The sequence below is a fragment of the Pimephales promelas genome, chromosome 2, assembly GCF_988280905.1.
Source record: "Pimephales promelas chromosome 2, fPimPro1.hap1.1, whole genome shotgun sequence".
Classification (NCBI taxonomy): domain Eukaryota; kingdom Metazoa; phylum Chordata; class Actinopteri; order Cypriniformes; family Leuciscidae; genus Pimephales; species Pimephales promelas.
In genome coordinates this window covers 10117818-10145039 of record NC_142770.1, presented here as the reverse complement: position 1 = coordinate 10145039, position 27222 = coordinate 10117818, and the positions used below count along the sequence as shown (strand labels likewise).

The 27222-nt window shown below is 39.3% G+C and overlaps 2 protein-coding genes across 6 annotated transcripts in view; one reads left to right on the top strand and one right to left on the bottom strand.

Annotated features, from left to right (window-relative positions):
- eps15l1a (epidermal growth factor receptor pathway substrate 15 like 1a) overlaps positions 1-3470 on the top strand; it is a 33872-nt gene extending 30402 nt beyond the window's left edge. For 4 of the 5 annotated variants that reach the window (XM_039682272.2, XM_039682270.2, XM_089134655.1 and 1 more), the window contains one exon: positions 514-3470. In XM_039682272.2, coding sequence (XP_039538206.1) covers positions 514-660 — 147 coding nt within the window. In that variant the 3' untranslated portion in view covers positions 661-3470. The remainder of the gene's footprint in view (positions 1-513) is intronic. The other variant, XM_039682274.2, reaches the window with a different exon arrangement.
- A 4012-nt stretch (positions 3471-7482) lies between these two features.
- Positions 7483-10311, bottom strand: klf2a (Kruppel like factor 2a). Its single transcript, XM_039682922.2, has 3 exons — positions 9946-10311; positions 8550-9447; positions 7483-8432 (listed from the first exon to the last, which is right to left on the bottom strand). Exons 1-3 carry the CDS (start codon positions 10015-10017, stop codon positions 8257-8259), a joined length of 1146 nt encoding a protein of 381 aa, XP_039538856.1. The 5' UTR covers positions 10018-10311; the 3' UTR covers positions 7483-8256.
- Between the last annotated feature and the right edge of the window lie 16911 nt (positions 10312-27222).

Below are 27222 nucleotides of genomic sequence, written 5' to 3'. Positions count from 1 at the left end.
CCCCAGATGCAGATCTACATTTCGCTTCGTTTCACTCGGAAATTTAACGGCGTGTACATACACGCGGAATCACTCGGACATTTAACGGCGTGTACATGGACGCGGAATCACTCGGACATTTAACGGCGTAGACATACACGCGAATACCTCAAAATTGCGTATAGATAACACACCACTTGACTTGAAAATGGCGTATGTTTATGCAAAGTCATGATGCCATGTTGCAACATCAGATGGATTGGTGTCGCTAATGGCACAGAAATGACATGCTTAATGTTTTTTGATGACTTCTAATATCAAAATTGAAACTCTTTTAGGTAAAAGGTGGCACAAAAAGATTATCTGTGTAGCTGTTGGAAATATGCATAAACTATGCACCAATTTAGTACAGTTAAACTGGATCTTTTAAAGCACTGTACCGATCAGTTCAGACCACAACTTCACACCACTGTGCAATCCCCAATTTGGGACCGATGGGTCTTAATGTGGCGTGTTCCTGTTTTTCCGGCCCAGTTTGGTAATGAAGCCCAGCAGATGGAGTGGGCGAAGCGGGAAAGCGAGAGAGCGGAACGGGACCGGCTGAAGAGACTGCGCCAGCAGGAGCAGGAAGACCTGGAGCTGGCCATCGCTCTCAGCAAGGCCGAGATGTCCAACGCCTGACCGCCATCCCCTCAGATCCACCCTTCTGTACACTACAGCGAAGATTGTGTGTGTGCGTGACGGACCAAGATAAAATAATTGCGAGTGGGACACAGTACCTGACAGTTTCAACCTCTATCCTTTAGTGTTCATGTGCAGGAGGGCGACCTATGGTTTGTGAATCAGCTAACTCATTCTACGTGCACTGCATTAACCTCTCAGATGGAGTATATAGTTTATTTAAAGTGTATTAGTGTGTGTGTGAATGTGCATCAACAGAGCCATGGACATTTAAAGACCATTATTGGTCTCTGCAGATCATTATCTCCACTGGTGGGGAAAAAAGGGACTGAAACCGATAAGAAAGTTACGGTTTGATCCTTGTTCGTACCAGAAACTTGAATTACTGACGCTACACCCCCCCCCCCCCCCAATGAGCCCTTGAGCAAGGCACTTAATTCCAGGTTTCTTCTTGAATTCAATCGCTGTAAGCATACTGTAATTGGATTTGGATAAAGCGCGTCTGTTAAATGATAACTTACTAGCCCTGGCTGTAGTCAGGATGGTACACACTGGAATTACAGCTGAGCCTGCAGACTAAACGTCTGTGGAGATCTTGACGAGACGGAAAGCTGAACAAATCACAGTGTGATTTTGCAAGTGTCGTTTAAGAGTTTGATTCAGAAGTGAGCTTGTTGTCTTTCACAGAACTGTTCAGATGAGAAGGATCAGCAAAACTTCTATAACTGCACTGATTGTTTAAATATTTGACCATGTTAAAAGGTTTAGCTGGTTAACACCACTGCAGGACTCAACAGTAAGGTTTTTTTGTAGGCCTCATGACTAGGCTTATTTTTTTATTTTCCTTTAAATGTTACATTTTTTTCTTTACAAAAATCTTGTAAATACGTCTATCAATCAAGTCTATTGGTTTGTCGTTTCATTTTATCGATCTATCTATGTTTTATTGATTGCTCTGTTCTATATATCAACTATTGTTCTTTCATCGTTCTATTGTTTTATCTAAATGTACGTACAAAATCAACAAGTCTTAGATATTTGGGGAGAAGGACTGCAAGCGACTTGCCAACTGAACTGCCATCTAATGAGCCAACCTTTTTGTTGAGTTCTGCACTGTGGTGTCAAATTAGGTTGCATAAAACAAAAACCGATGCCACCATCTTGAAATTTAGGTTTTCGTCATCTTCAATTCGTTACTAGTTGTGTTTCGGCATAATTTGTGGCATAGTTATATCATTTTTTGCTTGAATGTGTGAAACGCATTTTTTTCTTCTTTAATGCGAGAATCTGCGCGAACAGATTTAAATGTGTTATATGTCTGGAGTACTAAACACCTGTTGGTAGCTAAAAGCACAAATTAGCCAAAACAAATGAACACGGTGATGTGAATTCATGCGACATAGTTTCCTTTAAAAACGGGCAATTGCTGTTGTCGTTTATTGCTTGCTTCGCCCTAACTTTTAGTCAGTATTGGATTTGACTTGAACGTTTTGGTGATGGTACTTCCTGGCACATTTCAAACCTGTGTTTTATTTATCGCGCTGCGTAATATCAACGTTTTTTTTTTTTAATGGACCATCTGCTGTTCTTTAACAGTAGACTGTATTACTGGTACTATTAACACGTTTTAACCCATGAATGATCTGTTTTCATTGAATCATTGGAATAGCTGTTTCTTCAGTTTGAATCTGTAATGTGGTTGGTCATTACAGGTCAAATTTTTCTGCGTGATGATTGATGCTCATGTCCAAAATTGTGGACACAAATGTGTAATGTTAAGATGAACAACTGTGACATATCCCAGTACACTGCTAACTTTCGGCTACGTCATCTTTCTGTTCCTCTTTTTTTTTTCTTTACTCCCTATTAGCTTGTGTTGTTTTGACCGCAAATAGCTGCTTGACACTCCCTGGTCATGTTAGTGTCACACTAAACAGTGTTACTTTGTCTTATTTAAAATGTATTAGATGGAGCCTAGCTCGCAATGAAACTCGTGCGGTGGTTTTTGAAACCTGGTTTATCTGATTCCAGTATTACACCAATCTTCATTCAGTTGAGCGTTTTTTAACAAAACCGTACGTCTTAACATATGTTACGTACGTTAACAAAACCGTACGACTGGAATCGAAAGCCAGTGTGTCCCAGACACGGATAACGTCAGTTTTTGGCATATGAAGGTTTTTTTTTTTTTTTTCTGACATAATGTAGGCAAGTGGGTTGATATACCTGGGACTTTGGTCCCGGCTTTATTGCCTTTTCCTGTTACAAAAAAACAAGATAACAGAACCATTCAAACTAAAATACAAATCGCAAAGGTTTTGTTAGCGCTCCTTTTATGCTCTATTTGTCCTTTATACCTCCACTGTGCAATAGTTTGTATATTTTATTTGTTGTAATACCTGTACATTCATTTGTTTTCATATCCTGTTTTATTATCCATGTTTTTTTTCTCTTTTTAAAGAAAAAAGAAAGTGAATATTTTTTTAGTGACTTGTCATAATTTTGGGGCGTATGTCCCATAAAACTCGAGCTGAATGCATTCCTTTTTGGCCTGCCTTTAACCCCTCGCCCGTGCAGATAAGAGCGATATTAACCCGATAGAGAAATGCGTAAGAGTATACAGAAACCATGTATATTATGTGTTATATTTGTCCTATAAAACATGAGTAACTGCACATGTGTAACTCTAAACATTTTAAGGATTTCAGACTGCATTGATAGTGATTAGTGATGCTTGGATTCCTTTGGAAATGTTCATGCTCCGTATGTTGTCCCTTGATTTCACAGAATAAACAAAAGATAACATTTCAGACGCATGTATACGTCACTCTATTCAATTCACATGTGTTTGTCTCAAATGGTGTAATATATAGGCTAACCTATATTTTTTTACTGTTTTAATTTTCTTCTGTCTGTCTGTTTGTGAAATAGTAATCTCACATACTTAGCCAAATGTAACTGAACCTTAAAGGTACAATATGCAAGATTGTTTCGGCACCAGGGTTCGCTAACCTCTTACAATAACAAAGGCGTATATTGATGGCGTATATTCTGCATTAAGTGGAATTATGCATCTTGTCGTCAAGCTGATGGATCTTTTATTATTGAGCGAATACATTTATGTTTTTAACATGACTAGTATGAAGCAGGCGCGATTGCTAGACGTATACCAGCGCCACAAGCAACGCGAGTACCGCGGATATAAAGGAATAAGGATATTTCATTCTGCGAACTACACGCAAGTGCTGAATTAATACTCACACAGGTCAGTTTATTAGAAGAATTAAACTTGAGGTAACACAGTGCTGCTTCACTTTCTCTAACAGTTCCACTATCACACTAAACGGCATTTGTGTGTGTTGAATGTTGTTAGGTTGTTTGTTGGCAGCATGAGACTAAGCTAGATTAACTTTAGAGAATAACATAGATCATATTCATATTCAGATCATATTCTAACTTTTCATCATGTTGAACCACATAACATTGATTAGTTTGTATATACATTTGCTCACCTGTTTGCTCAAGTAACATGCAACACTCGCATCTCTGTCAAATCGAAGTTAGTCGCGGACGTGGAGCTCTCGGCATCTCGAAAGATGTTGATCTTCGTTTTAGTCCTCTTTTTGTCTCAAAGTCTGCTTGCCATGGTCCATAATGTTTGAACAAAACCCTGCTAGGGACGCTCGCGCTGTTGAGCTCGCATAATGGGCAAAACCCACCCAGTTGTCCACGTCTGTCAAACCTGGCGGAAACCGTGGGTAACGCGGATATGACGCCATTGACTGGCGACTCCTCACCCCTGCTCACACGCCCCATTTCCTTGGTTAAAATCGAATTTTCTAAATCTCTGAAAATTCTTAAAATTTTCTCACGATTTACAAATAGTTGGAAACGTTTGGGATATTGTAAGTAATCAGCTAAACTAAATATACTGTATAAAATTGGCCTAGTGATTTTAGGATATTTTACTGCAAAAATCCTGCATATTGTACCTTTAAGTAAAAACGTGTCCATAGTTAAATCTGATGAACTAGTCCTCCGTGAACTTGAAGGGAACTGTCTTCACACTCCAGACCAGATAAAATTGTAATGAAAATCACTTGGAAAAATGTTGTAAGAAAAGGTCTAGCATTATTTGTTTGCCGATGCCACTTGATTTGATATTGTATGTCAGTGTCTTTGATGCAAATTAAGCGTGACTTTAAAAAAAAACTTGGTGGGATCATTATTGTTGGGTTAAATAGTTCTTTCTCAGTAGGCCCAAGGTGCAACGGTAGGGCAAATTCTTGTATAATACTGCATATTAAATTGCATTATTGTAGCTACTAAAATCAGGAATCTGAGACTGAGTCATACTTGTAAAGCTTCTAGTTTCTTGAGGACTTCCTTGTATCCCAGTGGAAACTATCCTGGAACACGAGAACCTGCACACAGAATGTTAACTGTAACAGGAAATTCCCAGATTGGTATTGACTTAGTTTGTGTGCTAGTGAACTTTTGAGTATCAAAAAATTCCTCCCAGAATTGACTCCCGATGTTTATTCCACATGCCTCATTAGTTATTTTAGTTTGGTTGGGAATGCTTGACATTTCTAATAACTTGTGTACGAAAAACCTCTTTGACCCTGGTAAATGCGTATCTTGCTAGCATAAGCAGGGAGTTTCTGGGAATAATGGCTATGTCAAGTGAGACGATCCAGGTGTGCCTATAATGCTCTTGTTTTTTACCAGAGCAAGGTGAGTATGTTAAATGCGACACACATGTACATGTTGAAGGTCTGGATGGGGTCATCATGGTAACAAGATCCTCAGTGTGCTCTCACTTGGTTGATTGGATTCGAGGGGACCCTTTCACAGACTTGAGCGTATTGACAGCTGGCTGGGAAATGTTGGCCCGCTCCTGGGCCAAAAATTGCTCGGAACGGGTATTGATTTAAATCAGTGTGTTGACTAATCGGACCTCGATCTGCTTGTGAAGAGCTCCAGACCCAAGCTGGATTTTGTGTATTTAATCAGCTGGGTCTGGGCCAGGAAACAAGGGCTCTCCACCGAGTAATGCTTCCCTGGGGATGCTGCGGTGCACTGACGGACACTCTTCTGCACTCCACCAGGACCGTCAGCAGAGGTATGTTGGGAAATGTAAGCCAGATGGCCACTTTCCATTATGTTGTCACACAAATGTGTTTTTTCTTCAACCATTGGGATTATCATTTTTCTGTCTTTGTTTTGTTGGTGCTGAGGTGATTTTGAGGAACTGACATATAATGTTATTGCCTCCCAATGCAGCTATTCGCCTGGATTTTGATGGTTTGTCCCAAGTTGGCGCAAATGACGTACGAAACATCATGTCCTGACATTGTGCTCCATGGGAAGTATCACTACATAAAGACAAGTGTAGTGTTTTGACAAGTTGGGATGATTCCCGTTCAAGTCCAGCAGGTGGCAAACTCTTCCCATGATATTTCCAAGCTTTCCAAAGGAATCCGCACCGAACGCACACTTGCAACCAAAGCAGCTACATGGACTGAGTGGCATAACAAACTTCCAATACATTTTTCCATTACAACCTCATTATTTTTTGTATATTTAGTTCATCAAGTTTGAATAAAGCATGTTTTTATCTCCAGGTGCAGCTATAATGATTGTTCCCAGGTCAGGAAGTGGAGTTGAATTAGTATCCCTGTTTGGTGGGTACATTTTTTTGAAGAGAATTCGTCTAAGGTAATTTACAGTTTGTATTTTTAAACGTTATACTGCCGGCATAAGGAATACCCTCAAGGCTCCATCACTCACTCTTACAAACATGTCTTGTTTTATCTTTTTGCAGGAAACCCGAGGAGCATTCTGGTTTGAAGCCAGGCAATTAACATAATCCTAAATGCATCATTGGTGTCATTATCAGTTTCTTATGTAGGTTAAAAACCATTTCCTAGGTGAATAGTGTCAAGTCTCTGCTATCTCAAGGGATGTGACCTTTGTAGCAGAACCTTGCAGATCATTGGAGGATTAGGGAATTGTAAGCTGAAACGGGCACACATTAACCTGGCTGATTTATCAACTCTGAAAAGTGATCTGAGACCAACCTGAAAGTGATATGAAAATGTTTTTCTTACTTCACAAAGTAAGCCATCCATTGACACAGTTTTAGTTCCTCATTCCTCAAAATAACCATGCAGTGAATACCTCTCAAACAAGTGAACGGTATAATATTTCCAGGGCCCATGAGAACACAAGAGAGTATTAATATTGATATCATACAATACAGAGATGAGCTTTGTTTTTTAGACTAGTGTCACCATAAGATGCATTATTGGATGTGATTTCCGCAGTGTGACCTGAATACACTGTACCAACTGGTATCAAGCACCCAAAGGACAGTCTTTTGTTTATTAAAGAACATTTAGTGCTCTGTTTATACATAAAGACTTTGGTGCCAGATACCCTCGAGCTCTTGATATGTATTTTTATCTGATTGACTTAACAGCGCCTGTAAAGTTTGAATCCTCACCCCAACTGTAAAAAAGTAATTCGAAGCAGAAAGTTCACCCACTTCTTCCGTTGTTTTTCCAAAGCATCTCCCTCTTCATCTGTGGTGTAGCCCTCTGCCCAGACAGGGCTATATTCAGTCTCAACAATTATGTAAATGTAATGTTTGTATTTATAGGTCTAGCCACAGTTCTCTGGCATGGCAAAGTTGCAGCTGGGAAAGATTGCAATCTCCCTCAAGGCTTGTAACATCTACCCTTAGGCGAAACCACCGAGATCTTGTCTGAAGGATTGGAAAAGATCGATTGATGTGCTAACACACTGGACAGACACACGTTTATATCTCAATTAAGTTTAATATGTACATTAAGTACAATATTTACAGTGTATAAATTATGTACATAAAATGTTTGGTCCAGAACAACTCACATAGCCCTTATCATGTCATCCGAACATGGGACAGTCTGCAATTCACGTTAACAACATACAAATTTGTAAGAATACGTTAGAAAAAAAAGAGAAACGAAAAAACCATAAGACCCTGATTTTTAAATGTTTATGTCGATAAATGCACAAATTACTTCAATTACTTAAAAACATTCAGTTAACGCCCTTTTGTTAACTTTTAAGGCAGTTTTGAAAGAAGAAAACATTGTCTTACAAAGCTTATTTAGTTTCTTGAAACAATAGCATACGTTTTTTTCTTTAAATGCCAAGAGTATTTATGGCACTCGTGAGATGTATACATGAATTAAAAGGCACTCTTGTCATGTCCATAGTACATCATGTTAACTTAAACACATTTAACTGTCTGATTCCAGTTCCGTCTTGAGGTTTAGGTCCAGCCTAACATGAGTTGAACTTGTTTGGCATTTGTCAAGCTCTTTGGAAAAGGAAGATATATTTTGTTTCTTTAAAAAAATCTGGAAAGAAATGAAGTGTAGAACCAGCTACAATGAAAAAGACTGTGTGGGATTCAGCAATAGGTCAAGTCAGTTCATTTTTCTTCTTTTGTCATACTTTAAATAAAGGGTACAGACAAAATGCTTGCTTTGACATCCGTGATGTTCAATGTTCAGTGCGTTTAGTCCACATTTTCAAAGGCAGTTCCTACATATGGCGTTTCATATGGAGGGCGAGATGGTCGGACCGGGAGAAGGCGCGCTCGCACAGATGGCACTGGAAAGGTCGGTGTCCGGTGTGCTTGCGGAAGTGACGGGTCAGCTCATCAGAACGAGCAAACTTCCAGCCGCAACCATCCCAGCTGCAATGGTAGGGCTTCTCACCTAGAGAAAAAGAAGGAAAAAACAAGGTATGTTAATATTTCAGCAATCGATTAAAGTCATGACGTTTCAATTTCTAAAAGAGCAGTCAATTGTGACGTAATCACAACGTTTATTTACCTGTATGCGTTCTGTGATGCGCCTTCAAGTGGGAACTTTTTGTGTAGGTTTTGCCGCATCCAGAAAAAGTGCAAGTGTGAGACGCTGTCCGTTTCCTCGGCCAGGTGCGACGTCCCCTTTTTGGTTTGGCGTCCATCTCCAGGGGAGATGAGGGTGGTGTCAGAAGTACTCTTTGGTTGGCGTTGGGCATTCCAAGCCCGTCGTCACACACGCTGAAGTGATGCGCATTTGGGTAAGACAGGTGCATCTGTGGGGGTGCGGCATGGGGAAACCCCGTGTTGCCTTGGTAAGCCTGCTTGAACGTCATCGCGTGGCACATCTGTGACTGACAGTCTGTGTTGATGAGCTCTGTGGGGCTCTGCGGTGGAGTCATGCTGCCTGCCCCCTGGGGTGAGTTGGCCAGTCTTGGCTGCTCATATGACCTCATGCATGCACCGTTGCCCTCCTGTTTGACTTTAGGAACCATTCCTCTTGCGGGTCCATAACTGTCCATGCAGGGCTCCACTTTGATACACTCCGAAATGTCCTGATTGGGGAAGATGGACCTGACCAGGAATCTTCCCTGGGTGTTGTTGGGCAGAGATGGCTGGCAGTAGGTGTCTACATCGGATTGCAGAAGCTCTGCCATGAGGCTGGTAGTATACGGCGGAGGTGACGGGTTGATCTCGGGCACCGAGTACGCGGTGGGGTTGTACATGTTTCTGGATTCTTGCATTCTGTAGTCGTTTCCCATACCGAGTCCGAGATTATCAGAGCCCGCAGTGTTGGCCAGAATAAACTCCAGATCCAGATATTTATCAAGATCTTCGTCGTCTATTGCTCTGCTGAGGTTGTCCATGTTTGTTATGTCAGCTATGCAGCTGAGATGCATGGACCTGTCCAGTTCATCCTTCCACCTCTGCAATGGAACAGATAGATTAAACTTACTTTGAGATTTTAAGAGCAAGAATGCACAAAAAAAGTTATAGTACAAATCAAGAATATAGTAAGAGCGTCAGGAATTTCTGTCAATAATTTTCAATGCGTTTGAAAACACTTAGACTACTACTAATACAACTATCTTAAAGACGCTTTAAACAAAACACCAAAGCTTTTATTGTATATTGTGATGTCTAAATCTAATTTAACGTGATAAATAATGTCACAAATTAAAATATATATAGTCGATGTACAATCGAGCAGCTGTTGCTATGGTTACGTCCTCAGGCGAACGCGATTTATTTTTGCGAGGATATACTGTACGTTTAGCGCACTGACTAACTTTTGTAGTTCGTGAAATTGTTTGAAAACGCTGTTAAAATGCCTATATATACGTCTATGTAAAAAGAACCACATATACGAATAAATAACTACATGATAATCAAAATAATGATGTGCAATAAAAAGAAATACTCACGTTTTCCCAGCATTTTTCCTTCTGTGCTGAAAATGTGGAAATGGACGGTAAAATTGTTCCAGTCAAAGCCATTTCCAGTCGTCCCAGTAAAATTAAAATGCTTTAAAAATCGGAGAGCAGTTGCAATCCCTCCAAGAAACTTTGGTTGTAGCGCACTACAACTCGGTTTCTGCTCTTAAACACTCTGTTTCACACTCATGCAGCAAGTATGAGTGGTGGAAGACCTTATCTTATAAATATCACGGCAGTAGAAGCTGGACCAATTGTACGATGCGGAGGAAATACGCACTATCCGTCCCTAATTTTAGCCGCGCTATATAGCTGCTGCTCTCCGGCTCGTGCGCCTTTCGTCTTGGATGGTGAGAGCGCACGGGCTCCTTCTTTAAATCACCGGAGTCACTCCACGCCCCCTCGGTAAAAACGAGTTAAACGAGTACAACATGATGCAAAAGATCCCTCCTCTTCTCTTCTCTCCCTCTCTTGCCTTTGGGGAGAAAAAGAGCAGAATGGGAGAAAAATACACATCATTAACACGTTGTTTAAAGATGAAAAGTGTCGATACCAATTGCGCGCGCAACTGTAAGCCCCCGAGACACGTAGAGATAGGCTATAACAAAGGGGATTATGACCTCGGGCATTATTGCATTTTAATAATGTACAATTTGCTGGCTCAAGAGCTAATAAAATTAGATTTAACTTATGCTTCAGATAAGTTAACACGCATGTATTTTAATCCATCCATTTCCTAAATAAAACATTAAGTTTTAAAGAAGATTGTAAAACAATGTTGTTGTTTTTACAGTAGACTGCTCAGTTTTGTACCATTTTTAACAAGCAATTGTTGGATTAATTTAGTATGTTTTATGAAATCATAAAGCCATTTATATTTTACTTTCATCTATGAAATCTGCAGTTTGATGTTGTCAATCAGTTACTTATTCAAAACCGCTCTTTATTTTCCTCTGACAAAGGTAACCACTGACATATTTACAACCAGTATTGTGATAATGATTTACCTGTGAGTATATACATGTACAAAGAATCATTATTAAAAGAAACTTTAAATATGAACAACAAAACAGTAGTGGCTTTATGGAGATTTGACTCAAACATCTTCCAGAAGGGTGAACCAGAATTAAACCTATTTTCTCAAGTGACTATTTTACATCAACTATTTTTAGACCCCATCTTATTCACAAATTAGATGTACTGCTTATAAAAAGCCAATGTTAAAGTGACTGTGTATGCACTATGATGTAAGTCTATGATGTTACTCCTTGCACCTGCACCGCTTAGCCACAACTTTATTGGATTTGCATATCATTGGACCGAAATATTAACAACAACACGACTCTCTGCTTTTTAACACCCTTTCAGGCTCCAAATCTATCAGTAGTATCAAGCTCTAAACAAGACACTTTCCATTAAGCTCTTAAAACCCCTTTCATTTGCAAATAGAGCTGAGTAGGTTGCTCGTGGTATAGATACGCATCTTCATGAGACTGTGTTGGAATCTCCCCCCAAATAGCAGGTATCAGGCAAATTACTTGAGCTAGTCTACGAACAGATATTTTTAGCTTCCAGCAAATTGCAATGTCCAGTCACCCACAATCCAGTGCAAAAGAAAACATTAAATGGTGGTTTGTGCGAAATTACATCACTTCTCTATTTTTGTGCGTCAAAAATAACACTCAAATGGTGAGAACGTTCTGCATGTGAGTCCAAATGAGGTGTGCGACGTGAACCATTCAAAGTAGAAACGAATGCCATTCCCTTAAACATACCAACACTTGTTTTGACCGTTTGACCATTTGACAGTTTGATATTACCGTTGTATTACTGCAGAAATCAATTGTTATGAGGCAATTTAAGAGTACAGTATGTGATTTGGGCACGAAGAGAGTCAGAGGAATTTCAGAAAAGGGTGTTGTTTTATTGTACTGTACGACTAGTTCTCCCCTCAGGGCAGCATGGATCACACATTAATATGTTGGTTTCTAACATTGCTGTGATCATGCCTGTAGGTTTCCGACACACCCTCACACACACCACCTGTACAGGTTGACTCTTAAAACTGAAGATTCTTTATTGGCATATATGGTTCAACGAAGAACCTTTTACATACACTCTAAAAAACAAAGTGTCTTTACTGGCATCTTTAATTTCAAACCAAAGGTTCCAAAAATGGGGTTTTGCAGTAAATAACCATTTTTGGTTCCTCAAAGAACCTTTCAGTCAACAGGTCTTGAAAGAAATGTGAAGAAAAAATGTTAATAATCCAAAGAACCTTTTTGCACGTTTTGTGCAATGGAAAGGTTCTTATAAATGTTCTTCATGGAAACATTAAAGGAGTGGTTCACTTTTGAAAAAAAACTTTTGCTGAAAATTTACTCACCCCCATGTCATCTAAGATGTCCATGTCATTCTTTCTTCAGTCGAAAAAAAATTAAGGTTTTTGATGAAAACATTCCAACATTTTTCTCTATATAATGCACCTCAATGGGAACCAAACGGTTCAAGGTCCAAAAGACAGTTTCAGTGCAAACTGTTCAAAGGGCTTTAAACGATTCCAGACGATGAATAAGAATCTTATCAAGCGAAACGATCGCTCATTTAATAAATAAATAACAAATTTTCAGTTTTATAAGCTCAAATGTTCGCCTAGCTCTGTTCTGTGACACTCTCCTGTTCAAACTCGTTCATCAAAATGAACGAATATTTTTTCGAGTCATTTGGTTCATTCAACGAACGAAACAAACAAATTGACTCTGAAAAAGATTCGTTCATTTTGATGAACGAGTTCAAACAGGAGATTCCCGAACATGCATCGCAGTACAGAGCAAGGCGAGCATTTGAGCTTATAAAACTTAAACTTTTTTATTTATTTTTTAAATGGCCGATCGTTTTCCTAGATAAGACCCTTATTCATTGTCTGGAATCGTTTAAAGCCCTTTGAAGCTGCACTGAAACTCTCATTTGGACCTTGAACCGTTTGGTTCCCAATGAAGTCCATTATAGAGAAAAATCCTGGAATGTTTTCATTAAAAACATTAATTTCTTTTCAACTGAAGAAAGAAAGACGTGGACATCTTGGATGACATGGGGGTGAGTAAATTATCAGCAAAAGTTTTTTCAAAAGTGAACTACTCCTTTAATACCATAAAGAAGCTTTAATTTTAAGAGAGTGGAACCTTTTACATTGCACAATTGCATAAAAGGTTCTGGAAAAAGACTCTTTGTCACTGAAGGGTTCTTTGGGAAACCAAAAATGGTGGTTCTCTATGCCATCGTCGCGAAAACCCCCTTTTATTTTTTACTTAGTGTATACAGGCCTATATGCTGTCTTGTTGTTTGGCATGATGAACTATAGACGCTGAATTATCGTTCTGTTCGGACAAAGAGATACAGGCTGTGTCCGAAATCTCCACTCAAACCACCACTACAGTGAGCTCTATATAGAGCACTATATAGTGAGCTCACCAGCATAATAGAAACACCACTTTCGGACATGGTATGTGGAGCTTGGATTAGTGACCATCGGTTGTACACTACTTCTCAAAATGCATTCTGGGATACATTGAGTGGACTATATAGGCTATAATTATCATCACTATACTTTCGGACAGCACTCTTAGAAGAAATGGTTCTATTTAGAACCAGAAATGGTTCCATTCCCCGCTTGTAGAACCTTCTTTTTTTGGTAAAAGGTTCTATTGGACAAGTATGGAACCCCAGGGTTCTGTATAGAACCCAGAGGAACCCTTTTTTTAAGAGTGTATAGAAGGTTCTGATAGAACCTTTTAAGGTTCTATATAACCTTTTCTTCTAAGAGTGTACAAAATGGCGAGCTCACTATACAGTCCACTAGATTTCGGACACAGCCATAGAGAAATACTGTACCTCTTGATTTCTGCCTTTTATGTGTTGTATCCCATTCCCACCTATCTGTGTTGGTATCTTTGATTTTGATCAGTTTATAGACTTGATGTGAGTGCCAATGGATAACCATTCACTTTTCCTTTAACACGATATGTAGTTTTGGAAAAGACATTATGCTTTGCGTGTGAACCGAGCTCAAGTAACCCGCTCGGCATCAAGCATTTATTTGGAAAAAGTTTTCTTGCTTTGGTTATCCAGTGTAATGCATATTTTGCTGCTTGAGTCAAACCCTGGGAAACACCTGCTCTTTCTTCACAGCGGGACGGCGTTGTGGCTGCCCTAGGCCCCGCTTTCGAGAGAGAAGGAAACCGAGAGTCCTGCCAGAAAGTGCGAGAGTGAGAGTTTGAGACGGAATGGGATTCTGAGCAGGCCTTTATATACGCAACTATTTTTAACCCCACTCCCTCTCGCCTATCACAGGGCTTCCTCTCTCGGACGCTCAGGAAGCAAGCCTGGCTCGGCTTCCTGCCTTCATGCCGGGCTCTTCAGGGCCAATCAGGGAAGGATAGCGTTGTGATGACCAGGCACTGACTCAAAAGGAAAAAGATTTAAAATCATGCCACATTTTTGTGTGATTAGATTTCAGTGGTCGTCTGAGAGGGAGTTTGACATGTAACTCATGTTTTTCAAGCTTTCTAGATTCAAACTGAAATCATTTGTGTGTCATGCTGCCACTAACAGTATTTATTTCTCTTGAATCAGCCAGTGTTTCCCAATATATTTGTCTAATGTACCTCCCATAAGTAAGAGCCTATGCATATACACTATGTATATTGGCCTGCTATGTTGCAGCATATATCCAAATGTACAATAACGGATATGTCCCATTACTTAAGAATAGATTACTAAATGGCTATTAATTAACATTTGATCTGACTTGCTCTTAATGCTCTTATTTCTCCATCCAATTTCACCATCCTATCACTTTCAAGTCCCGCAATACAGTCCCCCCCTCTTCTCATTTCCATTTGGAAATCCTCCACATTATGAGTTCGCAAACAAATTCACATTGATGTTAAGTACCACCCTGGTGTAGACTGCCGCTAAAACACTTTCAAAACCACTTTGTTTACCGACGACACTCAGAAATGCATGTCTGTATATTCTCAGGTCAACATCAACAAGGAGTTTCATAAACATCTCGTCGTAGCATTCATCTCCTCTAGGACGGAGGAGGAGTTGACAGCGCAAGATAGATCGTATTCTGTGGGGGGAGTTTTTCCAATTCTGTTTTTTTTTTCTTCTTTTTTTTTTTGGTCGGCTCATGTGGATTTAATTGGTTTGGTAATTCTCCTGAGAGGCGGCCAATTTATAGCCTGTTAACACTTGACATCATGCAGGTCGTGCGTTATGAGCGCAATTTACGAAGTTGGCTGTAAAATATGTTTGCAGTGAAGATGTTTACAGCGATTAATCAAGAAACCCCTTTGTTTTCTTCTCCCTTATAGTGTCCAGACGACCTCCTAATCGGTCCATTTTGGCTGTGGAAATGTAACGACAAACCTATCAGTGGCTTCTGGACAGCATGTTCGTAATTTTTGTTATTTTACGGCCTCAAAATGTTTACAGGGTTTGATATGGTGTTGATTCTGCGGCCCTTGGAGAAAACGGACTACGTCCAATCTCATACTTCAGCTGTAGCTTGACCAAAACATAAATTGAAGTCGTGTGCGATTTCAATTAATCTCCAAGCAACTTTTCTTTAACTCCCCGTCGAAGTGATACCATGAGAACATTACAGAATTGTATTGTGAGTGATGAATCCAGAGACGGCGGATTGGGAAATTATAAGCTTGGGTTGAAATGTTTTGCAGTCGAACCTGGCAGCGTTCGTGTAATTTCAACATCTCCCTGTTTCACTGTTATAAGTCTTAAAGCCACAGGAATTGCCATGGTGGGCTGCCAAAATCCAGTTCCTTTTTATGCAGGAGTAGGAATTATGGACAAAGAAAGCGAGGGAGTTACAATAGAGAGTTGAGTCTCTAAAACCAGGCGAGTTTTTATATACGCCAGCCTGACCACAAACGTGTCCGCGTTTCCTTAAATCTTGCCAGCTGCGTAAATACACCAGCCTGCAGTCACACACAGGTCCCTTTCTATTCCGGCTTTGAACTCCGTTCGTCTATGTTGTGACTGTAATGTCATGTATACACCTAAAATGGAAGGCCCAAACCACAAATTCGCCAGACATTCCTGAGTCCTCAAGGTCACTAGTACTGTAGAAGGTACTAAGGTACATAAATATCAATGTTTTCATCGTGTTACGAATGAAGTATGTGCACGTTATGTGCCCAAACTCCAGGCCTCTGGCGTCTTGCAAGCGGTTTATTAAGTTCAATTTATGTGTACATCATGTGCCACCACTCATGTTTACTGTCTTTCTGAGTTTCTATGTCCTATGTAGGAATGCAGTGTGGTATGTCTTTCCCTCCCATCAGAACGTAGTGACACACATTCGCCTCATGAATTATAGCTCTCAGGCAACATAAACTCTTCGTGCACAATCGTGCACTGGGGAACAGCAAGTTCTGCGGTTTTTCTCCCAGGCCATTCCTGATGATTTTCCAGGATTATTGTTGAGGCATGCCATGTTTGAAAGAAGACATGCCAAGGCTTGTGTTTTTATATATTCTCTTCATTGACTGACTTTTTTTGGACTTCTTCAATGTCTAATGGGCATGGATCCCTTATCGAACATTTTTAACAATGTAAATTAATATGATTTAAACTTCAAAGTCCCTGCTCTTACTGAGCAATGCACTTTTTGGATATATTCCTTACCTGACATGCACGTTCAAGTCTTGGAGACTCTACAAAAGAGCTGATGATATAAGTCAGGCCTTTTGGTTCTCTGGGACCAGGATTGAAAACCACTGCAGAAGACCATCAAATGATACATACAACCATCTAAAGAACCTATAATGAAACAAAGAATGTTTTTGGTCTGCAAAAAGGCAACTTAAGAACTGTAGTGAAAAATGATTCTTTATTAACGGAAGGTGCGGCAAGGCTTCGTCTGTTAATTTCGTCAGCCATTTTGTTCTTAGTCTTGTCTAATTTTGTCAACTTTGTGGGGGTTTTTTTGTCAAGTTTTAGTTGACTTAACATCTAGGTGTTCTGTTCAAGAACATTTTTTCACATTTCCATCATTCTGCGTGTTTAAATTAAGAAGATTTTGTCTGTGTTTTCCGATCTTCGGATGCATTTCTGCAGTGCAGAGAATTGCAAGGAATAAGTAAAACACGGGGCAGATGCACCTGCCGTTTTCTAGGATGCAAATGTTTCCTTTGACATTTGCTTTGAAGAGGCTGTAATATTTTGTCTTCTCTTTTTTTGGTAAAGTTTTTATTTTATACCTAGTCGAGACTTTTTTCTTAACGATATTGCATGTTGATATAGTCACAGTTATCGGTGATCGTATGACCATCTCGTCATTGTCTCGTCATAGCTTTAACGAAATTGGAACCTTTGAAGCACTAAACGCAAAATGACTTTTTTAAACTTGTTTTCCAGTAAAGAATATTATAAAATTCTTACTATCTTACACAGTGTTGTTTTTTTTAATTTTTTTTATTGGAATATAAAACTGGAAATATTTATTTGCAACCAAAAGTTCACAGAACATTTTTCAGTGGAAAAAAATCTAAACAAGGTAAATAACTTTGCATGCTATACAAAGACTTGTTTTCATGGATTGCATGTGTTGCTTCTCAATTAAATTGATCTTGTTTTGACTATTTTCAGATGCTTTTATTGGAATATAAAACTGGAAAATAATTATTTGCAGTGCAAGTATGGAAACGACGCAAGACTTTGCACAAGTGAAGGTAACACTGATGTAGAAGCACCTAACCCTTGCTGTAAGCCTAAACTTGACATTAACTGTAAACTTGTCCAATAAATCTGATTGGTTGATTGGGATGTTGTTCCAGGATCTACAAAGATGTTGAACCAGGAACGTGTTGTACGTGGTTAAATCAGGTTCTCCAAAAGTGGGTCAAATTGTGCTTTCGAAATTCCAAAATGGTATTCGCCACTTCAAACAAAATGCTTTTTCACATCTTCTTAACTGTCTGAATTTTTTACCATCCCCAGTGTCCATTGATTTACGGCATAAACACCCTTAAGGGGCCATTCACGCAGAAACTGTTTTTGCATTCCACTGTTCTGCTTTTCTGCATTTTAAGGATTTTTCTATATTTTATGCATTGTGTGTATGGTGCGTTTCAAGGATGTAGAGGATTAACGTAATGCTTCGGAAAAGTGATGACCTCAATCTACCAAAAAACTTTTTATGACATCATCCAAACTAAATGAATTATGCAACAGGTCTTAATAACTTATGCAGTGTTGCTGTGCAAATAAATGTATCTTGTTTTAAAGGGATACTCCACTTTTTTTTTTTGGAAATAGGCTCATTTTACCACTCCCCCAGAGTTAAACAGTCGAGTTTTACCGTTTTCGAATCCATTCAGCCGATTTTCTGATATTTAGAAGAATGTCAGTAACCAAACAGTTTCTGGTCTCATTGACTTCCATAGTAGGAAAATAAATATACTATGGAAGTCAATGGGACCAGAAAATACATTCGAAAACGGTAAAACCCAACTGTTTAACTCTGGGGGAGTGGTAAAATGAGCCTATTTTCCCTTGTTTCCCTTCAAGGATTTTTAGATGTGGGATTTTTGCAGTGTGGGAATGGTGCACTTCAAGGACGATGCTGAACGGTGTGATGCTTTGCGAAAGTGACGACCTCAATTCGACCACCAAAAGTTGTTGCAACGCACTCTAACATCTATTGAGGTGATTTCCCACTTAATTTCAAACACACAGGGCATTTGCGCACTCTCAAAGCTGTTCATTGTTATGCATCTTTGAGATTTCTCTATCACATATCCAAGCATTGAAAGGAAACCAAATCATGACAATTGAAGGAAAAAAGGTGCATCATACTTCATCACATCAGATGGCGGTTAACAGTTATCACCTTTTTACATATTCTGACTCATGTTTTTTGGAATCAGTTGGATAAAAGCCTCATTGTGCATGTGTGACGGTTTGATTCTCTCGACATGCAGACGGGGTGTAGTAAACAGATCGAGCTCTTGTAAAGCTGTGTTTTTCATTTTTAGTGTGAGCCAGGTATACCATTTGTGGTTTTGCACAATGCTTGATCAGATAGACTAGGCCTCCCTGTACCATTGGTACACACTTCAGCCTGGTGCACTCGCTGCGTAGTGTGTGTGAGCGAGGGTTTTCAGCTTGTGCATCTACAGGATGTGTGGTCTGTTAAACCGCACCTCAGTTTCAGTGCAGACCAGCTCTCGTAGCAACCATGTGCCCCACACCCAAAGCTGCACACTCTCAGCGTGATGCTAATGTCAATGGTTGTCACCTTTGTAAGACAATGGAAACATGATCATGCTTTTTGTCGTCTTCTTGTGCCGGAGAACTCATCTGGTTTGGGTTTCTGTGAGGGATTTGCTGCAAAACGCTTCCATTCTCCAAGATTATAGGCTATTTTGAATGTGTGAAGAAAATAAAAGTATGATAAATAACACGGAGGAGTAAAACGATAAACACTTCCTCTGTGGTTTGCTTAAAGGCCTGATGCGCTTTTGTATTGTTTGAACTTCTATCTCATGAAGAGCATAATGTATAATGGTGTTGCCTGTAATATTTGAAATAATAAACCTTCAGTGGATCAACCGTGGTACAAGGCGGTTTGCGTACAAGAAATCACAAGGAATTAGACTGCAGGCTAACAGTAAAGTGCAGCAGTAGAAAATCACATCTGACAGCAGGTGAGTTGGATTAAAGGAGTGTCATCCCCCCCCCCCATGTCATCCAAGATGTCAATGTTTTCTTTATTCAGTCGAAAAGAAATGAAGGTTTTTGATGAAAACATTCCAGGATTTTCTCCATATAATGCACTTTACTGGTAACCAAACGGTTCAAGGACCAAAAGACACTTTCAGTGCAAACTGCAAACTGTTCAAAGGGCTTTAAACGATTCCAGACGATGAATAAGGGTCTTATCAAGCGAAATGATCGCTCATTCAAAAAAAAAACAAAGTTTAAGTTTAAGCTCAAATGGTTGCCTTGCTCTTTTCTGTGATGCGCGTTAGTGACTCTCCTGTTCGAACTCGTTCATCAAAATGAGCAAATCTTTTTTTGAGTCATTTGGTTCATTTAACGAAGAAATGAAAGAATTGACTCGGAAAAAGATTCATTCATTTTGATGAACGAGTTTGAACAGGAGTCACGCAGAACACAGCAAGGCGAGCATTTGAGCTTATAAAACTTAAACTTTGCTATTTTTTTAATGAGCGATCGTTTCGCTTGATAAGACACTTATTCATCGTCTGGAATCGTTTAAAGCCCGTTGAACAGTTTGCAGTTTGCACTGAAACTGTATTTTGGACCTTGAACCGTTTGGTTACCAGTAAAGTGCATTATATGGAGAAAATCCTGGAATGTTTTCATCAAAAACCTTAATTTGTTTTCGACTGAAGAAAGAATGACGTGGACATCTTGGATGACATGGGGGTGAGTAAATTATCAGCAAAAGTTTTTTTTTTAAAAGTGAACTACTCCTTTAATGCTTTTTAGCACTGAAAAAGAAGGTTGTGGTTCAGTCCCCTTCACTCTCTTCCCATCATGCACTATAGGGGATTAATAGTTAATATGGCCCTATTGAATGCTTGCTAGTTTTATTCACACTGTTGTTGACTTTGTTGTCATGTTAAGGAACATATTGTCATCTGATGTCTGGGCGATCTTAAAAAAGAACATATTAGTTGGTTGTTGCCAATCATGTGGTTATAGTGTTGAGGTTTGTGTGTCCTCAGAACTTTTTTTAACTGTACTATTTCTAATTAAATTTTTTTTATTATTTTATGTGTGTGTATATATATATATATATATATATATATATATATAGTTATATATATAGTTATTTCTTATACTTTTTTTATCATATTTATATCTTATTTTTTCCTGTAATTTTTTTATTGGATTTTAATTTATGTAAATTTTCTAAATATTTTTTTGTTTCATTTTATTTTGTCCTATTTTGCGTTTTGTTTTTTAGATTTATTATTATTTCTATTTATTTGTTGTATTTTTATTTTATTATCACATTTTTATTATCTAAACTTTTTTGTGGTTAATTTTTTTTTTTTTTAGAATTAATCTTAATAGATCATTTTAGCAATGTTGTCAGTTTGCAGCTTGACCTTATGTTCAGTCACGACATTTAACAAAATCCAACTACAAAAGCTACATGCGAACTCAATTTTTTCTGTGTCGGTGTGTCACAACTGTATGCAGCCATTTGTTCAGCAATACCACTAATGGCCTACAAGTTACAGGGGTTGATGTGAAGGCTAAAGCGGCGGAGGGTCTAGCTGGGTGTTCCACGTGCAAGCACCAGGCGGCCATGTGTCTTTAAACCCAATAGCTGTTTTATTAGAGCAGTAATTACACGTCAGCTAGATGGGGGGTCGGTCGGGACCTCAAGGCACTCGCAGGCACTTATTACAGCTCAGATCAACGTCTCGATATAATGGCCTCAAACCACTAGCATAGCCTCTCTCGGGGGGTTTGGGCTTTGAATACGCAGGTCCCACTTATCAGTGCCTTCCTGCCCCGAGCCGACTGTCCCCTGATCTGTGATTACACCGTAATTAAGCGTCTGCATGATGGGACATCAAACAGAACGCAAAGTGTATTTTTTGATATTCTCAGCAGAAGATCAGAAGATGAAGATGTTTCCGCAAAGAAAACCGGTGAAAAGTCACCAAGGCATTCACGTAACTGAAAGCTGTGACTAAATGACTCACAATATCACACAATAAGATGATTCGGCAACAGAAATTGCCTGAAATTGCTCACTGCACTAATGAAACGTGCACAGATGTGACTCCCTCGGAAACGTGGTGACTTTCAGAAGCGGTAATTGCTTCCTTTTTAACTGTTAGTAGAAGGTAGGTTGAAAACGCAAGCTTGATATTATTCATATCACTCTTAAAAGTAAAGGTTCATGAAGAACCTTTAACATCCTATTACACAAAGTTCTTTATTGTGGATAACAGTTCTTTAGATTTGTGTTGGTTCTTCATTGTGGAAACCCCCTTTGTGTTTTTAAACCTCTGCAGTGCTAACGTTGATGTAACGCTTTCAAAATGTTTGTCTCGGACTGTTTATGTGGTGGGATCGTGCTTTTCTCTTACATCAGGGAGAGAGCTTATGTCTTTCATTCGCTTGGTAATTATGTCAGCATCCAACATAGTAATAAGTTGCCCATGTGAGCTTGGAATGTTTTTAGATTTATGATGTAGTTGCTTAGCAACACCAGATGTTTATAGGCTGATGTTGGGGTTGTTGCGTCAAGAAAATGCATGTTTTTAGCCTTGTGTCAGTGCAGTGAGATTACAGTGGAGCTTGTTTCTGCTGAACGAACTCATGCACAAGTTGAACTTACTGTAAGCCAAGATGAATTCCTCCATGGTCACTGTGGTCGCCTTATCTCAGAGAGAACATCTGGCAGAAACTCCAAGCTCGTAAAACTGGATCATCGAGATGAGGTCCAGTGAAGCGGACGATTTCACAAATGTTAATTATCTGATCCATCAACTTTGGTCATTGTATTTTAATGTGAAGATATCAACCTCACCATCCAACAAACATATATTCATCTTCAAGCAAAGTGCATCTTGTATTTTTGTCTTTATTAAATAGTAAATTTAGTTGTCCTATAATGTGCATAACCGTTACAATCTTGGCAAGTATTTCAATTAATACTAGTCGTTGAGTGCTTCCTGTTTTTACTCAGCCTTTTTTTGTTTATATTTGCTCTGGCTCGAGATTTAGCGAAATCTTACGACTCGGCTGTCAAGCTTCAGATTTCAACCAATGATAAGGCTTGTTTTCCTTCAAAATGTAAGTGAAAGCAGGTGTGTATGTGTGTTTTCCTTTTGAATTGTAACCACTTCCCTTTCACTTTGCGTTTGCAGATATCTGAGGTCCGTTCTTCTTCTGAACGTCTCTTACACCCATTTCAACCAACAGCGGATCTAACGTACGTACGGAAACACCCATTCCTGTCAATAGGGCCTCTAATAGAGCAAGTACACTGTAATTGTCACTTTTAAATAGGGCTGCACAATTCATCAAAATTCAATCTGAAATGGCAAAAGAGTGATAAAGCACTTTGTATACTTTGTTTTAGTGATCTCAGAGTAGTTCATACTATATAAATGTCCTACATGCTTAAAGTTATTGTGGTTTTCTTCCATTGCATCCGCTTTATTTCACTTCTTAGTTTTTTACTGCCGCCAAACACCTATTCAAATCTACTGACAGCATTTCACCAGATTAGTATACTGACAAATTATTGTCAATTACAAACACATTCCTAAAAGCTCTTCTGTTTTCTTATAAAATAAAGGCCAGGTGGTTTAATTTGGAGCAAGGGGAGATATTGAGACGGAAATCTATTACTAGTTCTAGTATAATCCATTACTTAAAGGACGGAAATGTCAGACTTTTTCCATTGGAAGTAGTGTGTGTGAGGGAAACGTGATTTAGCTTGAAGACAAAGGCATGTTTTGTATGTTGTTTCATTGTGATTTTATGACTTTTGTTCAGCAATATGAGATGTTAAATGCTTATCAATGTTCATCTGCGTGCACGATTGGATGAAATGAAACGCAATCTCTTTTGTTTTCTTTAGAGCGTTTGTTTTGGTGGCTTGTGTCAGTGTGGATGGACATTATTTTGGAAGGAAGTGGGCCTGACAGATGTTGGTGTCTCTCTGGAAGCATGGTGACTCTGTGGTAAGATCTCAATCCACAGTCATGCAGAAAAACAAGCGTTTCTCAACGCGGTTCTGCCTAAAACCCAATTCACTAAGAGCTCAACCTCCATTTTCCCCTTTTGCTTTACCACGTCACACATTTTTACTACGTTCTCGTCCATCAGCATAGCGATCCTCAGCAATCATTTTCCTCAGGATTGATAAACATCGGAAACTGCCGTGAAGGTTTCATACGCACTATATACACACATTCAGAGCTGGTCTAAGACTTGTGTTGAGAGGTTAGGCCTTTTGAGTGCTGCAGAAATGAAACAAGACTTTATTGCAAAGTGCTGATTAGTGGTTTCATTCAGTCAGCAGCACCTGCTGTTTTCTGTGATGTTCCTGTGAAGTAGAAGTTCATGCAGTTTAGACCTTCAATTATGCCGTATTCTCGGACTACAGGGAGCTGAGCAGGAGAAAATGGGAATATGACAAAGTATACATGTTTGTAGGTGATCTCACTCTGTTTAACACCATAGTATATATGGTAATGTATACTATAAGTATGCCAGAAGACTGTAAACCCAATGTTTCTCTGTTTAAGCGTCCCAACCGATGTTGTCTAAAATGTAGAAAACTATTCCTATTCATCTTAATGGGAGTTGGTGTGCTATAATGGGACTCTCCAGAAGTATATGATTTGATGGCTGCTAAGTGCATTTAATATCTATTTCAGCCCCAAAAGAAAAAATGTTGGCAGCAAAATGTTAGTTTACGGCATCTATACTAAATGGCTCATGCTAATCACGCAGACCGTTTTTGGCTGTACGTTAAACCCAGGAACTTTGTTTCTATGTCTGCATTTCCATCGGGGTCTAAAGTACCGTGAAGATTAGGCAAATTAGTCTGTTGACGTAGGACTGCGCAACTTTCCAGTTCCCGCTGGATTTCGTCCTCTGCGTATAAGCTTAATAAATCCTGAACCTCGTTGGCGGTCCATCGGTCGTATTTTTTTAACTCCATTTTTTTTTTAGAATAGCACAAACTCTTACTGCACACACTATGACAGATTTCAAAAATGGTGGTTGAAATAAAATGCTGCGTGAACTCATCCAATTAGCCGTTTAGCCCTGTTGGTTGGTAACAACACGGTAAAAAATGTTGCTGCAATTAATTATAACTTAAAATTTGTTGAGATAACTTAAATATCCAACTAAACTAAAGTTAAGTGAACTTAATGTTTTAAGTCAAGCATAGACACATACTTATTAAAAAACGTTTGCTGATAATTTACTCACCCCCATGTCATCCAAGATATCCATGTCATTCTTTCTTCAGTCGAGAAGAAATTAAGGTTTTTGATGAAAACATTCCAGGATTTTTCTCTATATAATGGACTTCAATGGGCACCAAACAGTTCAAAGGGCTTTAAACGATTCCAGATGATGAATAAGGGTCTTAACAAGCAAAACGATCACTCATTTAAAAAATAAAATAACAAAGTTTAAGTTTTATAAGCTCAAATGCTCGCCTTGCTCTGTACTGCGTGACTCTCCTGTTCGAACTCGTTCATCAAAATGAACTAATCTTTTTCTGAGTCAATTCGTTCATTTTGTTCATTGAATGAACCAAATGACACAAAAAAAGATTTGTTTATTTTGATAAACGAGTTCGAACAGGAGAGTCATGAACGCGCATCACAGAACAGAGCAAGACGACCATTTGAGCTTGTAAAACTTAAACTTTGTTATCTATTTTTTAAATGAGCGATCGTTTCGCTTGATAAGACCCTTATTCATCGTCTGGAATCGTTTAAAGCCCTTTGAACAGTTTGCAGTTTGCACTGAAACTGTCTTTTGGACCTTCAACCGTTTGGTTCCCATTGAAGTCCATTACATGGAGAAAAATGCTGGAATGTTTTCATCAAAAACCTTAATTTCTTTTCAACTGAAGAAAGAAAGACATGGACATCTTGGATGACATGGGGGTGAGAAAAATATCAGCAATTTTTTTTTTTAAAAGTGAACTACTCCTTTAAGTTGAAAACACATTTTTTATTTAATGTTGAATTTTAATTAATCACAGCAATCATTTCTTTCTACAGCAAACAAAGCAGAAGACCGCAAAATTCATAGCGTTGCTCACTTCACTGTTATATTTTGTTTTTTGATTACGCCACTTGCATCCATCTGCCACGAATATACAAATTTTCTAAAGAATGTGGGAGTCCATTTCTTCCCTCTGCTTGCAGTGTGTCAGTCACATTTGCCAGAAAAGGGAGTGAGAACACACAAACACACAGTTCTATCAAATCATACATCGAATTGTGAAAAGAGTTCACATGAACGTACACCAGACCACCCTTTTTATTAAAACGGCGTTCGCATCATCCAATCAAACCAAACTCTGATGTCAATCCAACCCAGGTGTGCACCAATAAAGCACCTTAAGTAACAGAAATAGTATGATTTCAGTCGGACTAAATCTAAAATTACGGCTTAACTCCAAATGAAACTTTTAAAGCACATGCAAACGAACCTATGGAAATATTGTCATTGTTCGTTTTGCATTTTTGTAAACCAGCAGTACACAAGTGCTTCTTTAGCAATTACCTTTGCACAAGTGCAAGCATGGATTATTATGGGTAACAGCTGGAGGTTTTGCAATAGGAGTCTACCACTAGCTGGTACCAACTCTGACTGATTTGGCAGTCCCTGGTTGAATCATTTGTCTTGAGACATTCCATATGCAAAGATAGCGTGCTTTTCGACCTCAGCCAAACCGTGATGATAGCAATAAGCAAGTTCTGATTGGGTTGAGTCGTGTGCTGTGTCTCTGTACCTCCATGTCACGTTTTATTAAACGTTCAAGCGTTGGAACTACACTTTCGATAGCAGAAGAATGTGTCCGAGCGGGAGTGTTCGCAAGCCCCTGCCAGGAGTTTGATAAAGCGGCATGTCGCGCACTGAAAGTTGAATCTTTCTCGAATGTTTTCTTATAACAGAGCGCATCACGAGTTCCCAAGAATGCTGAGAGGATCCGAACATTAGCCCGCACACAGCATTCTCCTAAGGGGGAGATGTAGAAGTGAGGGGAGGAGGGGAATTGCTCCATCCAGCGCTGTCAAAGAGCTGCCAACTCCTGTTGGCCACACATCTGCTGTGCATTAAGACCTGGACTCTTCGGTGATGAAACCCAGCCTTGGCTCGCAGGGGGAAAGCCTGTGATTGGAGCACCGGCGCTCTGTCGACTCCGGGGCTCAGAGCCCAACTCAGCCCTACAGCTGGGTGGGTTTCCCCCTCTGTTGCCATGGTTTCCCTGCAAACACGAAAATCAGGCGCCTTGCAAAAGCATCTGGGCCCCCTCTCTTCATGCCTCAGTGTTACATCATGTGGATTCCAGCACTTTATCTTCCTCTGGTTGGTGTCCATCTCCCATTGCGGCCTCGGGCAGACCCGCTCTGTTTTGATTGTTCGGTTTCTGTTGTGCTGCTATGAATAACCGGTAACACTTTATTTTACAGTGTGCTTGTTACA

What these genes read in the sequence shown, in the direction of transcription:
- klf2a (XM_039682922.2), bottom strand. Translation starts at nt 10,017, where the DNA reads ATGGCTTTGACTGGAACAATTTTACCGTCCATTTCCACATTTTCAGCA. An exon ending in AGGAAAAATGCTGGGAAAAC is followed by an intron (nt 9,448 to 9,945) that starts GTGAGTATTTCT and finishes GTTCCATTGCAG; the next exon opens with AGGTGGAAGGATGAACTGGA. An exon ending in GCATCACAGAACGCATACAG is followed by an intron (nt 8,433 to 8,549) that starts GTAAATAAACGT and finishes CTTTTTCTCTAG; the next exon opens with GTGAGAAGCCCTACCATTGC.